The 21,087-nt window shown below is 53.3% G+C and overlaps 8 protein-coding genes and 1 non-coding gene across 9 annotated transcripts; 6 read left to right on the forward strand and 3 right to left on the reverse strand.

Moving 5' to 3' along the window:
• Positions 1-996: 996 nt before the first annotated feature.
• chsG (chitin synthase class III) lies at positions 997-4,058 on the forward strand (the record flags this gene model as incomplete). Its single annotated transcript, XM_025571571.1, has 6 exons — positions 997-1,089; positions 1,169-1,649; positions 1,715-2,076; positions 2,127-2,973; positions 3,026-3,858; positions 3,921-4,058. The coding sequence occupies 6 exons, from the start codon at positions 997-999 to the stop codon at positions 4,056-4,058; spliced, it is 2,754 nt and encodes a 917-aa protein (XP_025434606.1).
• A 630-nt stretch (positions 4,059-4,688) lies between these two features.
• Positions 4,689-5,868, forward strand: BP01DRAFT_353766 (NEDD8-conjugating protein UBC12). Its single transcript, XM_025574269.1, has 3 exons — positions 4,689-4,828; positions 4,904-4,994; positions 5,145-5,868. The coding sequence occupies exons 1-3, from the start codon at positions 4,808-4,810 to the stop codon at positions 5,585-5,587; spliced, it is 555 nt and encodes a 184-aa protein (XP_025434607.1). The 5' UTR covers positions 4,689-4,807; the 3' UTR covers positions 5,588-5,868.
• Positions 5,869-6,409: 541 nt separating this feature from the next.
• On the reverse strand, positions 6,410-6,977 carry BP01DRAFT_353768 (cytochrome c oxidase subunit VIIa; the record flags this gene model as incomplete). Its single annotated transcript, XM_025574270.1, has 3 exons — positions 6,410-6,506; positions 6,618-6,653; positions 6,935-6,977. 3 exons carry the CDS (start codon positions 6,975-6,977, stop codon positions 6,427-6,429), a joined length of 159 nt encoding a protein of 52 aa, XP_025434608.1. The 3' UTR covers positions 6,410-6,426.
• Positions 6,978-7,611: 634 nt separating this feature from the next.
• On the forward strand, positions 7,612-11,166 carry BP01DRAFT_371554 (uncharacterized protein; the record flags this gene model as incomplete). The annotated part of the gene is made up of 6 exons (XM_025576672.1): positions 7,612-7,885; positions 7,979-8,761; positions 9,058-9,148; positions 9,274-9,307; positions 9,344-9,449; positions 9,962-11,166. 6 exons carry the CDS (start codon positions 7,612-7,614, stop codon positions 11,164-11,166), a joined length of 2,493 nt encoding a protein of 830 aa, XP_025434609.1.
• On the reverse strand, positions 11,165-12,564 carry BP01DRAFT_389220 (threonine/serine dehydratase). The gene is made up of 2 exons (XM_025577898.1): positions 12,099-12,564; positions 11,165-12,023 (listed from the first exon to the last, which is right to left on the reverse strand). Exons 1-2 carry the CDS (start codon positions 12,433-12,435, stop codon positions 11,227-11,229), a joined length of 1,134 nt encoding a protein of 377 aa, XP_025434610.1. The 5' UTR covers positions 12,436-12,564; the 3' UTR covers positions 11,165-11,226.
• Positions 12,565-12,822: 258 nt separating this feature from the next.
• On the forward strand, positions 12,823-14,567 carry BP01DRAFT_152510 (tryptophan--tRNA ligase WRS1). Its single transcript, XM_025570641.1, has 4 exons — positions 12,823-13,052; positions 13,116-13,613; positions 13,673-13,997; positions 14,055-14,567. Exons 1-4 carry the CDS (start codon positions 12,925-12,927, stop codon positions 14,448-14,450), a joined length of 1,347 nt encoding a protein of 448 aa, XP_025434611.1. The 5' UTR covers positions 12,823-12,924; the 3' UTR covers positions 14,451-14,567.
• Positions 14,568-14,718: 151 nt separating this feature from the next.
• On the forward strand, positions 14,719-14,789 carry BP01DRAFT_t50. The gene has a single exon. It is a non-coding gene; the product is annotated as a tRNA-OTHER (tRNA).
• A 1,087-nt stretch (positions 14,790-15,876) lies between these two features.
• BP01DRAFT_353772 (Ketol-acid reductoisomerase) lies at positions 15,877-17,398 on the reverse strand. Its single transcript, XM_025574271.1, has 2 exons — positions 16,144-17,398; positions 15,877-16,078 (listed from the first exon to the last, which is right to left on the reverse strand). The coding sequence occupies exons 1-2, from the start codon at positions 17,316-17,318 to the stop codon at positions 16,051-16,053; spliced, it is 1,203 nt and encodes a 400-aa protein (XP_025434612.1). The 5' UTR covers positions 17,319-17,398; the 3' UTR covers positions 15,877-16,050.
• A 1,748-nt stretch (positions 17,399-19,146) lies between these two features.
• BP01DRAFT_421066 (mitochondrial carrier protein) lies at positions 19,147-20,558 on the forward strand (the record flags this gene model as incomplete). Its single annotated transcript, XM_025579492.1, has 5 exons — positions 19,147-19,520; positions 19,568-19,579; positions 19,640-19,773; positions 19,830-20,461; positions 20,528-20,558. Exons 1-5 carry the CDS (start codon positions 19,412-19,414, stop codon positions 20,556-20,558), a joined length of 918 nt encoding a protein of 305 aa, XP_025434613.1. The 5' UTR covers positions 19,147-19,411.
• Between the last annotated feature and the right edge of the window lie 529 nt (positions 20,559-21,087).

Here is a 21,087-nt window from a genome sequence, read left to right on the forward strand (position 1 = left end):
ATGATCGGTGGATAATCATCAACCCAGCCTTCTGGCTAGGAATCCAACAAGTGATTGCTTATTGCTTGCTTGCCTGCTGCTGCTACTCAGTGCTATTCCAGCTGCTACTTGCTGCCACTCTCTGCCACTGCCACCAACTCTACATACCCACTCACTCACTCCTCCTCTACCCTCCATCCCTCCCTCCCAGAAACCATCGCCCTGTGAAAAGGAAAAAAGGAAAAAAAAAATAAAAACTGTCTCTTTTTTTTCCCCCCCAATTTCCTTTTCTTTTCTTACTCTTTCTTACTTCATTCCTCCATCTCCCTACCCTATTGTATTCCTTTCACTCCTCCTTTCCTCCTTCCTCCGTATTATTCCTACCCACTCCTTCTATCCTCATCTCATCTTCTCTCTCTCACGCAACCCACCCTCCCCTTCTTCTTCCCTTTCACTCTCACGATTAAACCTGATTTACTCTACTTCACTTGACTTACTTTATCCTTCCTCTCCATTGATCCTTCCCACTCTCTCGTTTTGGGAAAGGTCTTTGGTTGCCCCGTCCTTACCTCGGGAACAACAACAATAAATTAACAACACAACCCCATTCCACTGACCGCTACGCCTTCGCCTGCGAGCCCAACTTCAGTCAGCCCTGGCGGCTTGTTCCACGTTCTTCCCGTCGCCTGCATCGTTCTCCTCGCGCTCAACATTGCAGTCGCGTTGAATTATTTTACGCCCATCCCCTGCGCATTCGGAACCCTTGCCAGCGACTCGAAATCCCCCGCTGTACTGCCGGTCTTCGGTCGGAGCCGTGGGCCTGCATCGATTAACGACTTCCTTTGTCTGAACTGACGTTTCAAATCGGCGCACTCCTTGCTCCTTGTTTCTTCGATACCCCCCGCACGTTGTTCTCGTTTCTGTAACGATTGTCCTTGCGGTTTGCTCGCTTTTGGGGCTTGCTTGACCTTCCGAGTTCATCTCACGCGTACAACCGTTTAATCTCCATCATTAACCATGGCCTACCAAAGCGCTGGCAATCACTCGCCTCCGGGCTACGATGAAGGTGCCGCCGGTCACCAGCTGCAAGATATCGGTCACGGTAACAACGTAAGTCTCAGATACCAGTGTAATACTGCGATCACTTCCCTTACCGAATCACTGAGACTGATGGTCCGATCAACTGTAGTATGAAGAGGAAGCCTCCCATGGGTTGTTATCACACCAACAAGGCCCTTTTACGGGTCCTTTTGATGATCCGCAGCAGCGTGGTCTGTCTCCTCAGCGGCCAACCTCGGGTTATAGCTTGACCGAAACATATGCTCCAGAGGCCGCCTACCATGATCCCTACAGCGGTGGTGCATCTGTCTACTCCGCTCAATCGGGAGAGACTCCGGCGGCTGCCTTTGGTGTTCCGGGCCGGGTCGCATCGCCCTATGCGCGCAGTGAGACTTCGTCGACAGAAGCGTGGCGCCAGCGCCAGGCCCCCAACGGTGGTGGAGGAGGAGGCGGTGGTAATCTGCGTCGTTATGCGACCAGAAAGGTCAAGCTGGTGCAGGGCTCCGTCCTGAGTGTGGACTACCCCGTTCCCAGCGCTATTCAGAATGCCATCCAAGCCAAGTATAGGAATGACCTCGAGGGCGGTAGCGAGGAGTTTACCCACATGCGATGTAAGTGAGACTCCGCGTCGAACTGCTGGCGGTGCAATCATTAACCCGACATGCTCAATGTACAGATACTGCTGCGACTTGCGATCCCAATGAATTCACACTCCACAACGGTTACAACCTGCGTCCCGCCATGTACAACAGACACACTGAATTGCTTATTGCCATCACTTATTACAACGAAGACAAGACCCTCACAGCCCGTACGCTGCATGGTGTGATGCAGAACATCCGGGACATTGTGAACCTCAAGAAGTCGGAGTTCTGGAACAAGGGAGGCCCTGCTTGGCAGAAGATTGTGGTTGCCTTGGTCTTTGACGGTATCGACCCTTGCGACAAAGACGTGCTTGATGTGCTGGCCACGGTCGGTGTCTACCAGGATGGTGTCATGAAGCGTGACGTGGACGGCAAGGAAACGGTGGCTCATATTGTACGTGCAGCGTAATGAGGTGATTCGCCGTCAGTGCTGACAGCAAGCAGTTCGAATACACGACCCAGCTTTCCGTCACTCCCAACCAGCAGCTGATTCGGCCTACCGATGACGGCCCTAGCACTCTGCCGCCAGTGCAGATGATGTTCTGCTTGAAGCAGAAGAACAGCAAGAAGATCAACTCGCACAGATGGCTCTTCAACGCCTTTGGCCGCATTCTCAACCCTGAGATCTGTATCTTGCTCGATGCCGGAACCAAGCCCGGTCCTAAGTCTCTCCTCGCCTTGTGGGAGGCTTTTTACAACGACAAGGATCTGGGAGGCGCTTGCGGTGAAATTCACGCGATGTTGGGTAAGGGCTGGAGGAACCTAGTCAACCCACTTGTCGCAGCGCAGAACTTTGAGTACAAAATCAGTAACATCCTGGACAAGCCTCTGGAAAGTTCCTTCGGCTACGTCTCCGTGTTACCTGGTGCTTTCTCCGCGTACAGATTCCGTGCGATCATGGGTCGCCCCCTAGAACAATATTTCCATGGTGATCATACCCTCTCCAAGCAGCTGGGTAAGAAGGGTATCGAGGGTATGAACATTTTCAAGAAGAACATGTTCTTGGCCGAAGATCGTATTCTGTGTTTCGAGTTGGTTGCCAAGGCAGGCTCCAAATGGCATCTGTCCTACGTCAAGGCTTCCAAAGCCGAGACCGATGTGCCTGAGGGTGCTCCGGAGTTCATCTCGCAGCGTCGTCGTTGGTTGAACGGTTCATTCGCCGCTGGAATTTACTCGTTGATGCATTTCGGGCGTATGTACAAGAGTGGACATAACATCATCCGCATGTTCTTCCTCCACATTCAGATGCTTTACAACGTGTTCTCGACAATTTTAACCTGGTTCTCTTTGGGTATGTGGCTCGACTGCTTTGTTTTTGGGTTGTTACTAACTCTCTGGCTTAGCTTCCTACTGGCTTACGACGTCTGTCATCATGGACCTGGTCGGTACTCCCAGTTCAAGCAACGGCAACACTGGTTTCCCCTTCGGTACCAAGGCAACCCCCGTCATCAACACCCTCGTTAAATATGCATACCTCGGTTTCTTGCTCTTACAGTTCATTCTCGCCCTGGGTAATCGGCCGAAGGGATCCAAGTTCTCCTACCTTGCGTCGTTTGTGGTGTTCGGTATCATTCAACTTTACGTTGTGGTTGACGCACTTTACCTGGTTGTACGCGCTTTCAGTGGAAGTGCTCCCATGGATTTCGATACGTCTCACGGTGTTGGTGCTTTCCTCAGCTCGTTCTTCGGATCCACCGGTGCCGGTATTATTATCATCGCGCTTGCGGCCACCTTCGGTCTGTACTTTGTGGCCTCGTTCATGTACATGGATCCGTGGCACATGTTCACCTCGTTCCCTGCGTACATGGCAGTGCAGTCGTCCTACATCAATATCCTCAATGTCTATGCTTTCAGCAACTGGCACGATGTGTCCTGGGGTACCAAGGGTTCGGACAAGGCCGATGCCCTGCCCTCTGCCAAGACAACCAAGGAGAACGATGGCAAGGAAGCCGTGATTGAAGAAATTGACAAGCCGCAGGCGGATATTGATAGTCAATTCGAGGCGACCGTCAAGCGGGCTCTGACGCCATATGTGCCCCCGGTGGAGAAAGACGAGAAGAGTTTGGACGATTCGTACAAGAGTTTCCGGACCCGCCTCGTGACGTTCTGGATCTTCAGTAATGCGTTGCTTGCGGTGTGTATCACTAGCGACGGTGTGGATAAGTTTGGCTTCACGGTATGTATCTTGCATCGGGGTTGTGTTTGGGAGATGGACTCGCAGCTAACAGCTTCGTGTAGAACTCTGCTACGACTCGGACCTCGCGCTTCTTCCAGGCCCTCTTGTGGTCCAACGCTGTGGTAGCTCTCTTCCGTTTCATCGGAGCCTGTTGGTTCTTGGGTAAGACGGGAGTGATGTGCTGCTTTGCCCGGCGGTAGAGAGGGCATTTTAATGAAAAGCTGGCAAGGAGAGGTAGCTTGCGAGACGCATGGCAGGCAGGGACCTCGCGGAGTTATTCTTGGCACATTTTTGTTGCAATTTTGTATTCTACATATGATGTTTGTCCTTTGTTGTGCTGGGGCTGTGTACTGTTCTTTTCTTTCTTTTCTTTTTTTTTTTTTTCTTCATTTCTTGATTGGATTTGCACATTCCGAATGACTGCAGGCATGGCGATGTTTGTAGACAATAACTACTAGCGGATTAGAATTAACTTATTATTCTGAGTGTCTGGTGGCTGTGGCTGTAGGCGGTGATGGGAAGGCGGGCGGAGGAGGCAGAAGGAGTAGTGCCAACATGAAGAGATGGCGTCAGGCCGCCGCTCTCTCCGCTCCCCGTCTCTGCCTGGATGCTTTGAAGAAAGAGGATCTTGGTGTGTGTGCTGCTTGTGTGAGTAGACCTTGCAACTCATGGCCCCAGAGACACATCTACAGACAGGACCGTTTTTCGTTTCTGTTGGGTTGTGGCAAACTTCGTGCATCGCTTACTTGAGGACCCCGCAGCTTTCCCCTCTGCATCTTCCGACTTCCGCAACTACCATTCACGCCCCGACATACACCTGATACCACCTCGAGCGATTTCCCTGCCGTTGGAATTCGAGTCTGGCTGCGCATCCCGCCTAGATTATCTGCATACACTTTGAACGTTAAAAGAGGATCTACGTGGTGGTCGAGCGCCTCGAACCGTCAAGATGTTGAAGATCTGGTCGATGGTATTTGCCTTTGCCTCCACGCCAACTCTTTCGCTTTTGCTACTCATACTGATGCCGTGGACTTGATCTGGATAGAAACAACAACAGCAGCAAGCTGAAAATGCCGAAGGCGGCGCCGGCAAGAAGAAGAAGAAGGTGACGGCTGCTCAGTTGCGCGTCCAGAGAGGTAAGCCATTCCCCTCCCTCCCAGAAAGTCTCGGTGGCTTGCTCTCAACCCACCCACCCACTCTCTTCTCCCAGTCTGCCCCCCTCTCTAGGCCCTTTGTCTCAGAACTCTTCCTCCCACCCACTAACCAAAAGTATATGAATGGTGTAGACCTCCAAGAACTCACCCTCGGCACGACCATGAAAATGACCTTCCCCAACCCGGACGACATCTTGAACTTTGTGCTGGTGATCTCCCCCGACGAGGGCATGTATAAGGGCGGCCACTTCAATTTCTCCTTCAACGTCAACCAGAACTTCCCGCACGACCCGCCCAAGGTGAAGTGCACGCAGAAGATCTACCACCCGAACATCGATTTGGAAGGGAATGTGTGTCTGAATATTCTGCGCGAGGATTGGAAGCCCGTGCTGAATCTGAATGCGGTCATTGTGGGCCTGCAATTCTTGTTCCTGGAACCGAATGCCTCCGATCCGTTGAATAAGGAGGCGGCGGAGGATTTGAGGACAAATCGGGAGGGGTTTAAGCGAAATGTGCGGAGTGCGATGCAGGGAGGGATGGTGAGGGGGGTGAAATTTGAGGATGTTTTGCGATAAATGGGTGGGGATTGGTTTGTTTGGGGAGTGTGAGGTATAGGTAGGCTGAGTTGGGTTTTTGGCGGGAGTGGAGGATAGGTTGCAGTGAGTGGAGAGTGGAGGTGAGGCTTGAAGAGCAGGAGGGGGAGGAGGTTGTTGTTGCATTGCATTTGTCGTTCAAAAGGCTTTTTCCTTGTTTTGTTCCCGTTGTTCTCTATTAGCGACTGGATAGATTCCCTGGTTCTGCTTGTGTTCATGGTCTCGCTTTACTGTTATCAATGAAAGATGATTTGACTTTTTTGTTCTTAATGGATGCTGACGTTGGGCGACGACTTGCTATGATGGCTTGTGTGATTGTCGGAAGTCTTCGGTTTCAGGTCATGAGCTGAGTACCTGGTCAAGATCACTCTATTCATAGCATAGGAATAGTAAGCAAAACCGCAGCGAATACGAACGATTACGTGCAGATGCCCTACAACCAAATCTAATGACGGAAAACGATAGACAATCAATTGTGACTCTCTTACTCTATACAACAAAGCTATTCCCAATTCTACAACACACATCTTCCCACTCCTCCTTGAAGCTAAAGACCACACAAAGGCCCCTCTACCAATCCAACTGCCCTCAACCTAATCCTCGAAGACAGCCAGCCCACATACATGTACAAAGGTACAGGTAAGTATACACAGCCACACCCCCGACCAAACCAATTAAGTAGAGGCGGATAGAGAACATAGACCAATATCTGGATTGGAAAAGACTACTTCAACAAAAGTAACAAGCGACAACGATTCAGCATCTTTCGACAAGCAAAAGCCGCGACGAGGATATCAGGTCGGATTCGCATCGAGATCTATCTATGCCTGCTGGGCGGCGCGCTCGGCCTCCAGGCGGGTGTAGTAGTTGTCACGAGCGCGAACGCGGGGAAGGTGGTAGCCTTTTTTTTCCCCCGGGGGTGTTAGATAAATTTGTTTAGCAGAAGAGGGGGAAGGGGGGGAAGATTGGGAGCTCAGCCCGAGGGGCTGAAATTGAAGGAATTTGTACGTACCGTACCACCACAGGTAGCCGAAGGTGGTGCCGAAGCCTGTTAAGAGCGATTGTGGGTTAGTTTTGGGGGTCTTGGGTTCGAGCTGATTTGAGGTTCGGTTTCATGGGAGGTGGATGTGTATGGGATTGAGATTGGGGATGAGCGCGAGGGTGTTGGTGGGTGGGCTGTTGATATGGTGGTTGCTGCGCCTGGTTTTGTCGTGTGTTGTGAAAGGGCGTGTGTCATCTGGGGTCTTGCTCATGTCGTAGTCGAGGTTGACGTGCGATTGACTTCTTGACTCGCAGGCAGGCAGGGACCGGGTCGTCAGGATAACTCACCAAAGGCGGTGCTCAGGTCGAGGACCAGAGTGCGGCGGAGCATCTGTTGGTTGAAGATCTGTTAGCCATGAAAGCTCTATACTCTGTGGAGTAATTCTGCTGCCATTGCATGGTGTCATGGCATGGCTGGGGTGGGTGGGATGATCGGTGCTTCGGGTCAGGCAGGCCGCGCAATTGGCATTGGGAGACATACGCCGGTGATGGGCTTGATGGTGGCAGCCATTGTGAGTTTTTATATGCAGTTGTACCCGGAGACTGAGGGTGGTGGTGGTGGGGAAGTGGAGGAGGAGAAAGCAGTGGTGATGTCGAAGTGAAAGTCGGAAGTTGAGGTGAAGCTTTCCCGGGCCGGGGTGTAGTAAGCGACCGCTGTGAGTGGCCTGACTGGGCTAAACGGGAGGTTGACGCTGCGAACTGCTCTCCACTGATTTAGATACGGGACTTGAGTCTTCAGTGACTTGGATTATACTATGTTCTGACTGATATTATGAGGTACAAGTGATAACCCATCTCAAATTATCTGCAAATGAGGGTCTGTTCATGTCACTAAGTTGTTTCTGCCTCAGGTGTCACTCACACTGCGCCTTATGGATATAGTCACATGACCAACCGCATCCGGGGTCAATCCCGCCGGCTTCTCAGTCCTTCCAGCTCTCTCATTATGACCAAACATCGGCGCCATGGTCGAGCAACAACCATCCATCAAGCGCTCCGTCTCCTCCTTGCCTGACGATGGACTGAATGTCTCCGATACAAAGCGCGTCAAGCGTCACTACCACCATCACCACCGTCTGCAAAGCCCGGTCAACCCAGCTCTGCCCGAGCCCGCCATCGTCGACGATGCGTGCATCGACAAGCTCTTGAACCGGTCTATTGGGCAGTATCTACAAACATGCGGGTTCGAGCTTGCTGACCCTGCTGCGCTGGACGCCTTTCGCAGGGTAACTGAAGAATGTATGCTGGGTTTGCTCTGTTTATGCGTCTCGTTTAGAGGTATAAAACAGAAGCCGCAATTTGGTTGACTAACACACGATTGTCTGCATCAAGATATTTTAAGTGTCGCGTCGTACGTACGACAATCTATGCTCGCGAGCCGACGCATCCAACCTATACCTCATGATTTCGATGACGCCCTTCGACGTCACTCAGTCTCTCCGAACGACCTCCTCCCGCACATCCCACCTCATCCAAGACTTGAACCCGTCTCGACCCTTTTGCCCAGCCCTCCACCCGAAGAAGACTCCTTCAAGACCCTTCCATCTCTTGGGCCCCAGCTCAGCGGCGATAACGACCGCGTCCGAAGCTCCCACATCCCGAAACACTTCCCCGCCTTCCCGAGCAAACACACCTACCGCCACACGCCCGTCTTCACGGAGCGCGAGCAGGACGCCCGGAAGATCCGCGAACGCGCCACTGAAGACGGCCGACACGGCGAGGAGGCCCTGCGCAAGCTGGCGCGGGCCGCCTTCAAGGACCACCAATTTGGGTCCTCGGCGCGCGAGAAGAAACCGTGGGGCTTCCGTCGCACCGAAACGATGGATGGCATGTTTGAGAAGACCGTCAAGGGACTGGCCAAGCGGGTGCAGCGGACTGCCACGGTGCCGGGCCCGGCGGCGCCCATGGAAATCGACTCGGGCGCCGGATTAGACACGGAGGTCAAGCCGACCCGCTCGAAGCTCGCGCTGAGTATCGAGCTGCCGCCTATCATCAATTGCGAGCGGGATTTCTGGCGACGAGTGCCGTCCTCAGGCTCGCGGAGGACCGAGGAGAAGCAGCAGCAGCAGCCGCCGGCGAAGAAGGAGTCGCATGATCGAGCGTCCAGGGTGGATAGTTGGGTGAGCACATGATTCTGGGAGGTGTTTGTATGTTGCGTGTACGGCAGTAGCACTGGCGTCGTGGGCGTTCAAGCTTGTTTCTTTCTTTTTCTATTGCATCGCCGTGAAGATACCCAAGGAGTAGAAGCTGTCAAAATCAAATGCAAAATTGTGATTCACCATTTCATCCGCTGCGTAGTATCCCGGCCCAACCTTGAACGCCAGACATCTCAGAACTCCGACTCCGTAAGCGATGCTATGCGACTTCAAATTTTCGTCCACTTCATGCCTTTGCGGCCTGCTCTGCGGCAGCCCGCTTCCGCTCTTCCTCCTTCTGGAGTCGAATCGGTTCCCATGCAGTCGTCTCGACAGTCAAACCCCCGGCGCATCTGATCATAGCAAAGTAAGTATCCGCAGTAACAGCAATCACTACTCATGGAAGCCCTTTCTCGCGCGTGACTGCAAGGGGTAATGGGAAACCCTACCGTCGAAAGAGGCGCACAACCGGCTGACAGACGATGACGCCAGGCTTCGGGATCCCGCCCTGAGGTGGATTACACGAGTATTGGACCATCTCTAGCAACTGACATTTCTCTAGATCGACAGGTCCGCCCTTGCGCCGCTTTTCTTGGAAGTTCTTGGTCGAAATGTTGACATGTTCGGGGAGGGTCTCGGCGTGGAAGACGGGGACGAGGGGGGCCATTGTTCGTTTCGGTCGAGGAAAAATGGGGTTGAATTAGTATTATAGTCGGTATTTGAGTGTGTATGATTCCCTCGCGAGTGCTGATGGAATTGCTGTACAGTATTCGGCGATATGGTTGATAGAGTATTGCGGAGTGGAAACGGGGGAATGGGAAGATGTGGAAGGAGGGAGAGCGGAAGCACTTCCGGCGCCGGTGCGGGCGGAGCTCGTGGGTTGCTTGCTTCCATCATCATCCGTCGGATGCAATGAGTTACGGCTACAGGCTACATGCTAGTTCTTTCATGACGACTTCCAGGTGCTCACTGAAAAAATGGCGGCTAGCTTTGGGGAGAGATTACTCGCCGAAGTGCATGAGGAGAGACTGGACGAGGTCAGTGGTCGCTCATCATACTATACTATACTTGGTTGCCTGGTTACGGGTCGCGTTCGACAAAACTCTCTGTTTCCTTCTCGCTGACTCCGGCCTACAGCTTCTATGCGACCTAAGAGAGCTATATCAAGGTACTTTTGCAGTGGATACCTTGAAGACTCGCCTCGGGGTCGACAAGCTTGACGACCTCCACGACATCTTCACCGCATCCGCTCCGTCAGGACAGAATGTAGAGGCAGCACGTGAAGACCCACAGCTTCGTCCAGAACACGATATTGAGGATGAGATACCGTCTGGACATATTGATGCAGTTGCCGACTCTCTTGCTGGTGTCAGAGGGCCAGGGCAGACGAGCCATACTAACCCAGTCTTGGAGATTTCCAGCACGTCCTCCGCAGCGGGAAAGTCGCATTTGCTGTACTATTTGACTGCCCTTGCTATTTTACCATCTGAGCTCTATGGCATACAGCTGGAAGGCCGTGGATCGACGGTGGTATTCATGGACACTGATGGACGCTTCGATGCCGAGCGGCTTCGCGGTGTACTTCGTGGAATTGTCAAGGTCAGATGCGGAGCACAAGACCTGGATCTGCTGGACGAGGAAACAGAGAAAATGATCGTCTCTTGCTTGCAGCATGTCCATGTGTTCCGTCCTACCTCTTCGTCCGCCCTGCTCGCCACTCTTCAGCAGCTTGACGTCTACCTCCTGGATCTTACCCGCCATGCGTCCGGTCCGCGAGCGCTCTCACTACTGATTTTAGACAGCGCCAATGCGTTCTACTGGCAGGATAAGCTACAAGACGAAGTTACTCGGGTGGGAGACATAGGACGCCTGGCTGCGGAGGTCGAAAATGATCGGCGTGAGAAACGCAGCTTTTATCTTTTCGACATGTATGCGGACTTGGTAAGGGAACTTAAGCGGCTGCAGCGCGTATTTGGCTGTGCTGTCGTTTTTACCACCACAGCTGCCCCATCCGCAACAGCGAGCCATCATTCCCACGGGTTCCAACCTTCTGGACCGTTTGACCTTTACAACCCTTCTGATGCGCCTGCCTTTCGAATGCCATCATTTCGATCAGCCCTCCCTGCGCCATGGGGAACGTTCCCCACGTTACGAGTTGTCGTCCAGCGCGACATGGTTCGTCCATTTTCTGCTGGATTGGGGTTGCTGGATGTCGAAAAGATTGCAGCCAAGCGCCAGGACATAGTCATGCGCGGGAGATTCTCTGGATGGGTTAATATGTGGGGGCGCGAGGAGTGGCCGCGGAGATGGCTCGAAGGTATCGAAGCGCTAGATGGAGGCCTGTTCTTCTTCCGGATTGGCAGAGACGGAGTGCAACTGGGTTGATGACTATGATTGGGTATTTACATATGGGACTGAACGTTCTCCCACCGAGCGACCACCGACTCAGCTATATAGCTTGGCAATCGCTTCAACTGTGGTGTTGCCTCCGCTGAATACAATGCCTACGTCCCAACCGTTGGGAGCTTGGTTTTGGACCATTCGCCGGAAGTCTTCATTATACAGACAAACCGCCAACCCGACGACAGCACTAGGCTCGACGACAGCCTTCATGCGTTCCAGCACCAACCTCATCGCGGCCTTGATCTGCTCCTCTGTCACGGAAAAAGCGCCAGCCACCTTGTTCTTGTCGGAGATTACTTCCCAGTTCAAGAGACCAACGGGAGTGCGCAATCCGTCAGCAATTGTGAGAGTTGATACTGCCGAGACACGCTCCCCGGCCTCAAGACCACGCCGGCAGTCATCTGCACCTTCGAAACTGGGTTCCGCACCAAATACTTTAGTCGTCTTATCTGAGAAGAAGGTTGCGACACCGGCGTTGAGACCACCTCCACCGACAGGAGTGATCACAGCATCCAAGACTGGGTTTTCTTGATGAATACTCAGCTGCGGCTTTTCCGTAACAAGATCACTGTACTGCTTTTCAAGCTCCAAGGCCGTTGTGCCCTGCCCACAGATGACATTGAAGTCATCGTAGGGTGGAACCAAGATTGCCCCCGTCCGTGCCTGCACTTCCTCAACGACAGCCTCACGCTCCACGCTCGTCGATCCGCTGAATATAACCTCTGCACCGTGAGAACGGGTTCCTGCGATCTTCGAAGGCGTGCTGATTTCAGGCATGATTATGTAGGCGGGAATATTGAGGGTGGAGGCGGCGAGGGCGAGAGCTTGGGCGTGGTTCCCTGTGAAGTGTTAGCCGAGAACACCGTAGTGGTCTGTGGCTTGCATCCTCCAAGAATCATACTCCCGTCACATACCCGAGCTGTGCGTGATCACCCCGCGTTTCTGTACTTCCTCTTGACCCCGCTCTGCGATGAGTCGCAGCAAGGCGTGGAAAGCGCCGCGGGCTTTGAAGGCGCCAATCCGCTGAAAGTTCTCGCATTTGAAGAAGAACCTGAACTTTGGGTTGGCGGGTGGTTGCCCTTCGAAGGGTGTCCCGTTCAATGCCTCGGGGGACTGCGGGGTGGAGGCGATCTCGTTAAGGGTTTGGTTGGTGAGGAGGGGCGTGCGGTGCACGTAGGGTTGGATAAGGGAATAGGCATTCTGGACAGCGGAGGGAGTAAGGGATTGAACTAAGACTTTAGGATCAGACATTATGGGAGTTTGTGAGTTCTATGACTTCTGAATACGTCCGGTCAGTCTGTCATGGGAGAGTTTGTGGGGAGAAGTGTTCCTGAGGGGGGAATGCGCAAGGCTCCGGAGATAATGGCGCAATTGACCGCAAGCCACAAGATATCCGCGGTCAACCTCTCCCCCATGACTCCGGCACCGGAGAGTATTCGTTCTGAATGGACAACGAGCTGCAAGAGACACATATGAGTCATACGTCGAGCAGCCAAATGTCCTCTGCAGTCAATTGAGTGCAGGCAATTGTTTGTCTGATCCAACAGAGTGAATGGACCCAATCGGGGATAGTGCGGGACTCCGGCGGGATTGACAGGCGCACGTGATGCTTTCTTTGCCTAAAGGGGAAATTTGGAGGGGCAGTCAATCTCCCCTCGGTCTGGCCGTGACTCCGCCGGCCTGTTGTTCAGCTCCTTTTCTTCTTCTTTTCTCCCTCCAGACCTCGGAAACACTGTCAGGATGGCTGAGAACGCGCCCGTGGCCGAGCACAAGCCTGCCCAGGATCAGGACATCAACCCCTGGTCCGTGGAGGGTGGTCGCGACGAGAACGGCGAGGTGGTTGCCATCAATTATGAGGCACTTGCCAAGTATGTGTCTGTCCACTTGTATCTCGAGTCGGTGCTGAGCTGATGAGAATTGGTACTATACAGGAAATGGAACACCTCGCTCATCGATGAAAAGCTTCTCGAGCGCTTCGAGAAAGTCACCGGACACAAGCCGCACCGCTGGCTCCGCCGTGGCCTGTTCTTCAGCCACCGTGACTTCGACCGCATCCTGACCCTCTACGAGCGCGGTGAACCCTTCTTCCTCTACACCGGCCGTGGCCCCAGTAGCGGCAGTCTGCACCTCGGTCACACCATTCCCATGCAGTTCACCAAGTGGCTGCAGGATGTGTTCGACGTTCCGCTCGTGTTCATGCTTACGGACGACGAGAAGGCCTTGTTCAAGGACAACATCTCATTCGAGGATGCCATGGGTTTTGCAATGGAAAACGCCAAAGATATCATTGCGCTGGGATTCGACCTGAAGAAGACCTTTATCTACAGTGACTTGAAGTACATCAGCAACCACATCCTTATGAATGCCTGGGAATTCTCGAGTCTGGTCACCTTCAACCAAGTCCGTGGCGCATTCGGCTTCAACGAGAGGTATGTTTTTGGTTAGGCCGACCCATCACACTGGGAATTGCTAACATCCGGTCTGCTAGCACCAACGTTGGCCGCATCTTCTTCCCCGCCGTGCAGTGTGTCGCCGCTTTCGCTACCTCCTACCCCGAGATCTGGAAGGACGAGCCTCTTCAAGAGCGCACCCAAGAGATCGCCAACATTCAATGTCTGATCCCTATGGGTATCGACCAGGACCCCTACTTCCGTCTCCTCCGCGAAAACTCCTACCGCATGAAGTTTCCCTCGCCCAAGCCCGCTTTGATTCACTCCAAGTTCCTCACGGCCCTACAAGGTGCTGGCGGCAAAATGTCCGCCTCGGAGCCTAACTCAGCTATCTTCATGACCGATAGCGCCAAGCAGATCAAGGTATTATCTCCAATTTTCAATAATATTAGTTCCTTCTAACCTTTCCCCTTCATCCAGACCAAGATCAACAAGTACGCCTTCAGCGGTGGCCAAGTCAGCATTGAAGACCACCGCCGCCTGGGCGGCAATCCCGACGTCGACGTCTCGTATATCTACATGACCTACTTCGAGGAGGATGACGCCAAGTTGGAGGAAGTGTACAACAGCTACAAGAAGGGCGATCTTCTGACGGGCGAGCTGAAGAAGATGACCATCGAGCTGCTGCAGGAGTACGTGGCGCAGTTCCAGGAGAAGCGCAAGGAGGTCACGGATGAGCTGCTGGCGGCGTACATGAAGCCCCGCAAGCTCGAATGGAAGGGCAACCCCAACCCGGTGCCTGCGCCCCCGGAGGAGACCCTTGCCGCGCGGCCGAAGGACAAGAAGGAGAAGAAGGACAAGAAAGAAAAGGCGTGACTAGATTCCAAGATGGAGACTGATTTTCGATCTGAGTTAGACATATACCAATTTTCTTCGAGGTATTGTTCTGTCGGTCATGAGATGTCAGTACTCAAGTAAATCGCCGTGGTGATGTTTGAGCCCGTCAACACCTCTATGCTCAAGTGTCCCCCCAGATACGTAAATCGCCGTCATCGAAGGCCATAGTAGCCCCAGGGCCTGAGGCCCTCGAAGAATAGCAACGGGGCTGGCATGATCTGGAGCTGGTCCTACTCTATCAACGCAGGCCGGGGTGGTGTAATCGGGAAACACACCGCACGTCCTAAGGAATTCTGGGTTCGAACCCCAGCCCCGGTGATTTCCTTTTTCTTCTTACCTCCGGCGAGTGAAGAGATGTCATGGATGCATCATGAGCGGGTTGAAAATCCGGCAATGATGATGGTGGTGGTGACATGCGGGTATGCTATCATGGATAGCCTCAGGCAGCGGGTACGGCTGGCTTTCCAGGTACTTCGAGTTACCACTTAGTCCCGCTCGGAAGTGGGAATCTATTTGCTAGTTCCTCATACGGCTAGACTATATATCATAATTGTCCCAAGCGCCCCGAGACGATCAGGAAAGGGCGAATGTGGGGGTTTGTCTGGGAGCACCGTTTCGTCTCAATTGGGAGGGCCCAGGGAAAATCGATTGCTGATATCTCTGTCACATCGCTAGGACATAGTAGCTATGCTGTACATACTGCGGGTAGTAGGAATGTGAGGGTCAATAGTGAGTATCCCAATGCTGCCCGTGATGAGGTGTCATAGTATTGGAGTGATGGGGTGAGCAGGTAATGGGTGTTGTGACCGGGGATATATATTGATAGGTTCAGTTTTCATCTAGTTCATTGTCATTGCCCTCTAAGGGAGTCACAGGTTCTACTTGATAAATCGACTCTTGAATAACATTATGCTACGAGCCAAAGCCATTTCTTCTCTATCAACAAACCAGTCGCCAGACTTCCCAAGCCCAGGAGTATGATGTATAAAACCGGGAGCGAAAGCATGGCGTCCCTTATCCCCGATATCGGGATCTAAAAACATACAAATAGTCACAGTACTAGCGCATAGCTTAGTTTTCGGGACCCCCGGAGTAATCGCCCGCTCCCCGACTCGCGTACTGCAGGTGGCGAAGCTGCAGCTGCAGCGCAGCCGAGCCCGGACCGCACAGTCAATCGCCCGCGGAATTAAGTGGGGGGGGGAAAGGGTGCAAGCGAAAAGCCTTGACCGGCCGGACTTGGAGGGGCACGACACCCTTCCCCGGATTTGTCGGTCGATGACTCATACACTTTTTTTTTTTTCCTCGCCAGAAATTCTGATATGAATGGGGTTTTTTGCTAGGTAGCAAATCGAGATTATTACCATGCGAAAAGAAGTTGAAGTGAAATGTTGATGGTATTTGTAGTTTAAAAGAGATTCCCGATTATACACCAATGGGTAGGTTTTGGTAAAAAGAAAAGAGAAAAAAGTAATCAGATCATAGTACAGTCGTAAAAAAAACTTTTCCCCCCAGGGGATCATTCTTTTTTTTATATCCCGTGTTTGCAAAAGAAATTAAGAGAGAAGAAGTAGGAGGGTGTTTACTTCTGGTTCTCGGGGCGGAGGGAGCTGTAGACGGTATGATTAGCATTGATTCAGTCAGAACGGTAAAGTTGGGGGGAAAATAAGCTTACCGAACAGCCTTGCCGGCGCGCCAGATCTCGAGATCGCGGATGTCCTGCATCTCCTTCTCGTACTTCTCGCGGTAGTCCTTCTGGGAGTTGTAGTCCAGGGAGCGCTGGGTCTCGGTGCCGTCGCGGACGGCGTCGTAGAGCTCGTTGAAGAGGGGCTTGAGGTTGTCCTTGAACTTGGCGGACCAGTCGATGGCACCGCGGCGGGCGGTGGTGGAGCAGGCGGCGTACATCCAGTCCATGCCGTTGGCACCGATCAGGGGGTAGAGAGACTGGGTGGCCTCCTCGACGGTCTCATTGAAGGCCTCGGAGGGGGAGTGGCCGCGCTCGCGGAGGACCTCGTACTGGGCGAGGAACATACCGTGGATACCGCCCATCAGGCAGCCACGCTCACCGTACAGGTCGGAGTAGACCTCCTTCTCGAAGGTGGTCTCGTACAGGTAGCCGGAGCCGACGGCGACACCCATGGCGATGGCCTTCTCCTTGGCCTTGCCGGTGACGTCCTGGAAGACAGCGACAGAGGAGTTGATGCCGCGGCCCTCGCGGAAGAGGGTGCGCACGGTGCGGCCGGAGCCCTTGGGGGCGACCAGGATGACGTCGATGTCGGTGGGGACCTCGACCTTGGTCTTCTCCTTGAAGACGGGGGAGAAACCGTGGGAGAAGTACAGGGTCTTGCCCTTGGTGAGGAGGGGTTTCAGCTGGGGCCAGGTCTCGGACTGGGCGGCGTCGGACAGGAGGTTCATGACGATGGTTCCCTTCTTGACGGCGGTCTCGACGTCGAAGAGGTTCTTGTCGGGCACCCAGCCGTCCTGGATGGCCTCCTTCCACGAGGCACCATCCTTGCGGACACCAACAATGACGTTCAGGCCCTGGTCACGGAGGTTGAGACCCTGGCCGTGACCCTGGGAGCCGTAGCCGATCAGAGCAAGGGTGTCGTCCTTGAAGTACTCCTGGAGCTTCTCACGGGGCCAGTCCTCACGCTCGTAGACGGTCTCCTGGCTGTCGGCAAAGGTCATCGTCTTGACACCGCGGGCGGGGGTGATGGGGGCGGCGGTCACGCGGGGAACGGCAGCAGCGGCAGCCTTGAGGGCGGGCCGGGGAAGGGCGGCGGAGAGCACGGAGCGAGGAGCACCAACGCGGGCCAGGCGGAGGGCACGGGGAAGTCCACGGGAGGCCATTGTGATGTGTGTGCGAAGAAGGGAAAGAGAAGGATGAAAGGAAGATGGAAGAAGGAAGATGGAGGGGAGGATGAGGAAGAAGAGAGGAGAGTGGGAAAAAATTGAGATGAAGAAGAGGAAGGGAAGAGACAGTTGGAGCTTCTCGTCCAGTTTATAAACTCGTTGCTGGGGACGAGATCGGCCAGAGGCAAACCACGTGACCCGGAGTTGAGCATTACCTCCCCGGCCGATGTCGGATTGCTTGGCTTCTGATTGGCTCAGACAGAAGTTAACCGTGGGTTACCGCAAGCAGCCTTGGCTGAATCGGGTTAGGGTCGGCTCCCGCTTCGGGGTCAGTCACATGAGTCACTCCGGGGTCTGGCCCGATGCGCCTCCGATTCCTGCTCCCATATCAACTCCCATGTCAAGATCTGGGGAATCCCAGGGATACCGTCCGTCTGATTGGCGGTATAACGGAAGTCAATCTCTATTCGTGACAAACTAAAACTGTGCTGCCAGTCCATCCCCACACTCGGTGGTGAAGTCGGCGATAGCAGCTCAATAGCATGGTCATTGAGCTTTGCTGCAGGATGAGAAGCTGTTCTGAGTCACATACTGTTGGAAGTGCCCCCTGGATAGTGACAGTCTTGGCTGTCTCAACAGGGTCAATCTGTATTCCATGACTAAAAAAAACGAGAGGCAGACATATGAGTCAACATGCACTTGCAACAGTCTCCACGTCGGGATCGTTCACTAATAGAACAGTAGACCAAGCGAGCTTCCCCCTGAGATAAAGCTTCAAGCCGAATGCGGTGGCACAGATTCAAACAGTTCAGGTAACTGAATCGCCACCCATAACATCTCTGGACACGAAGCTGAATGGAGTCTATAGTGTGGTGGCAAATGAATGTTCATGTCTGAATTAGAGGAAATTGATAGTCTAGACCTAGCTTGAGACAGAGCTGATTCAAAGTCTCAAGTCGACTTGAATCATGTCGAAAGGCATAGTGCGTTGATCTTCGCTATATGACTGAATATAAAGGCACGAACCTGCTCTAACTCCGCACTTGATGCAGCAAGCTTCTAGACCAGCAGAGGTTCAGATTCTCGTCGATCCTCTAGATCCTAGGGCTGACAGCATGGTCCATGTGACCCAGTTTCGTGACGACCATGCTCAAACAAGTTACCTCGCCGTTTGCCAGCTGGCCTGCCATCGGATCAGATAAGCATAGATAGTGATCTCGGCCACTGCTGCCCTGACAGGCCGGGCCTCGGGTCATAATGCCCGTCCAGAAACAGGGCAGAGGACTAATAGCATCTGCTTCCACGCATGACGTTCACACCTAGATGAAATGAGCATAGTGGCTTGGCAAGCACGAGTAAGTAGTGGCTTGAATCATCATATGGTTAGTGTACCCTTTTCCTGTCTTTTACCGCGCAAGCCCCTCCTTGCATGCTAATCACTGCAGAATCATCAAAAATACTATGATCTTGAACTGCAGCGAGCCTGGTTTATCTTGAGCGACTACGACTAGAATCAAGATTCAATCGACTGGAACAAGCCAACTGCACTCACGCCTCCTCACTGTTCGTCCGCATGAATTAGCTCTGCGAGGAGTACTTTGTCTCCCTTACTAAACAAGCTATGTGGTAAATTCCAAATCTAGTAATGTCTAAACAACCAAGGTAAAGAATCGCTGTTAATGCGGTCCAAAGCTCAATCGATAAATCTTGAAAGAAGTCAACTTCTTTCTCAATGGTACCTATTGTAGAGGCAATGATGGATCCAGATTCCACCGTATTCTGGAGGTTTGTGGCGGATAAAGCTATATGATAAGCTGGATAACCTCGCACGAAGAGGGATGATCCAATGACCCGGCGTCTGCAGAGCAGAAGATAGTCCTTATCAAGGCGAGCATTTGGCAACCGTCTTGAGCGTCGGCGTTCGAAGCCGAGACACAGCGATGGCTGCGGAGAGACTCTCGGAACAAGACCCGAACATGAAGGATGCGTACATCAAGCATCAACCCCTCTTGTAATCGGCGACAGAGGGCCCAACAGTATCTGTTACCATCTTTTGAGACTTTCCCCCCACAAGCAGAATTCATACCAACATGAGCGACCAGATTCCCCAACTGGAACCGCAGAGCACTCAAGAATGGAAGCAAACCGCCAAAGACGTGACAGCTGGCGCAGCTGGAGGCGTCGCACAAGTCCTTATCGGTGAGAGTATCCGTACAGGCAGCCAGAAGCAAGACTGACATGTCTAGGACAACCATTCGGTAAGCGACGACCACCACCCCAAGCCCTTCCATTCAGAGGGAGACAATCTCACATCATAGACCTCGTCAAGGTCCGTCTGCAGACCCAACAGGCTGGCAATGCTTGGTCCGCTGCTCGCCAGATATGGGCCCATGAAGGTCCTCTCGCGTTCTACAAGGGTACGCTGATGCCGCTGCTCGGTGTCGGCGCTTGCGTACGTATCCTGCATCCCCCACCGAGTTCTGTCTGAAGCCTTAACCTTTTGTCTAGGTTAGCATCTCGTTCGGAGCCCTGCACACCTTCCGCCAGGTGCTGGAATCGCACAACCGCCATACCCGTCCCTCGCACGACCCGACCCTTTCCCTCCCTCAGTTCTACGTCGCTGGTGCCGGTGCAGGCCTGGTGACTAGCATTGTCTCCGGCCCAGTGGAGCATATCCGCATCCGACTCCAGACACAATCCCACGGTGCGGGACGGATCTACATGGGGCCGTTTGACTGCGCCTGGAAACTGATGAGGGCTGGCGGGCTGGCTGGACTGTATCGCGGGCAAGTGATGACGGTGGCCCGTGAGATGCATGGGTATGGAGTGTGGTTCGCGACGTATGAAGGGCTGATGCGATGGGCGATGCATCGGCAGGGCAAACGGCGCGAGGAGTTACCGGGCTGGCAGATTGCGGTGTACGGAGGCTTGGCCGGGGAGGCGCTCTGGCTGTTGACTCATCCGATTGATGTAATCAAGAGTAAGATGCAGAGTGATGGCTTTGGACCGCAGAGGAAGTACCATGGTGTGGGACAGGCGGTGCGCGACACGTGGGCTGTGAGTGGGTTGAGGGGCATGTTTCATGGTATTGGACCGGCCTTGTTGAGAGCGATGCCGGCATCTGCTGGGACTTTTGTTGCGTGAGTGCCTTGAAGGTTGGGAGAGAGCAGATGATGATGATGATGCTAACAGCTTCTTATGTGCAGGGCGGAGGTCGTGCGGAACATGCTGAACTAGAATCGACTGTGAGTCTGGAGGTGCGGTAACATGGTGATTTCTTCGAGGCCAGACGGATAAATTCACATAGATCTCAAAGTCTAGAGAAGGCTGATACCGCAAGGGCTGCATCTTGTTGAAATCCATCACTCGCTCTCTGTACAGACCGTCAACATCAGTGATTCAAGGACTTTCAAGTGTCAGACCTGTGAGCACTACAGTTGCTCCTTGTTTTTATTAGGCAATAATTAAGACTGCTTTGAGAAGAACGTTTTTGTTACTGAATCTGAGCAGCCTCACGCATAACAGCATCACTCAAGTTGTAAGGTATAGTGTATAGCTTCAGTGCTACTAAATGTGGTTAGTGCCAGCTGGGGAAATATGGTGGATCGGTGGGTGGAATGCGTCATGGGGACAGAGATGGATCTTTATATAGTCTACGGGCTCACGAATCTTTCGTCTCAGTGGGTGGACGTGGTACGTTCCCATCCGAGAACTCGTCCCATGTTGTATGATATTGATGATGATAGTGCGTCTGGGGCCCCGTCCT

The sequence above is a fragment of the Aspergillus saccharolyticus genome (assembly GCF_003184585.1).
Source record: "Aspergillus saccharolyticus JOP 1030-1 unplaced genomic scaffold BP01scaffold_4, whole genome shotgun sequence".
NCBI classification, from domain to species: domain Eukaryota; kingdom Fungi; phylum Ascomycota; class Eurotiomycetes; order Eurotiales; family Aspergillaceae; genus Aspergillus; species Aspergillus saccharolyticus.

What these genes read in the sequence shown, in the direction of transcription:
- BP01DRAFT_353766 (XM_025574269.1), top strand. Translation starts at nt 4,808, where the DNA reads ATGTTGAAGATCTGGTCGATG. An exon ending in TGTTGAAGATCTGGTCGATG is followed by an intron (nt 4,829 to 4,903) that starts GTATTTGCCTTT and finishes TGATCTGGATAG; the next exon opens with AAACAACAACAGCAGCAAGC. An exon ending in TCAGTTGCGCGTCCAGAGAG is followed by an intron (nt 4,995 to 5,144) that starts GTAAGCCATTCC and finishes TGAATGGTGTAG; the next exon opens with ACCTCCAAGAACTCACCCTC.
- BP01DRAFT_389220 (XM_025577898.1), bottom strand. Translation starts at nt 12,435, where the DNA reads ATGTCTGATCCTAAAGTCTTAGTTCAATCCCTTACTCCCTCCGCTGTC. An exon ending in GGTGATCACGCACAGCTCGG is followed by an intron (nt 12,024 to 12,098) that starts GTATGTGACGGG and finishes AACACTTCACAG; the next exon opens with GGAACCACGCCCAAGCTCTC.
- BP01DRAFT_152510 (XM_025570641.1), top strand. Translation starts at nt 12,925, where the DNA reads ATGGCTGAGAACGCGCCCGTGGCCGAGCACAAGCCTGCCCAGGATCAG. An exon ending in GCATTCGGCTTCAACGAGAG is followed by an intron (nt 13,614 to 13,672) that starts GTATGTTTTTGG and finishes CCGGTCTGCTAG; the next exon opens with CACCAACGTTGGCCGCATCT. An exon ending in ATAGCGCCAAGCAGATCAAG is followed by an intron (nt 13,998 to 14,054) that starts GTATTATCTCCA and finishes CCCTTCATCCAG; the next exon opens with ACCAAGATCAACAAGTACGC.
- BP01DRAFT_353772 (XM_025574271.1), bottom strand. Translation starts at nt 17,318, where the DNA reads ATGGCCTCCCGTGGACTTCCCCGTGCCCTCCGCCTGGCCCGCGTTGGT. An exon ending in CGCGCCGGCAAGGCTGTTCG is followed by an intron (nt 16,079 to 16,143) that starts GTAAGCTTATTT and finishes TACCGTCTACAG; the next exon opens with CTCCCTCCGCCCCGAGAACC.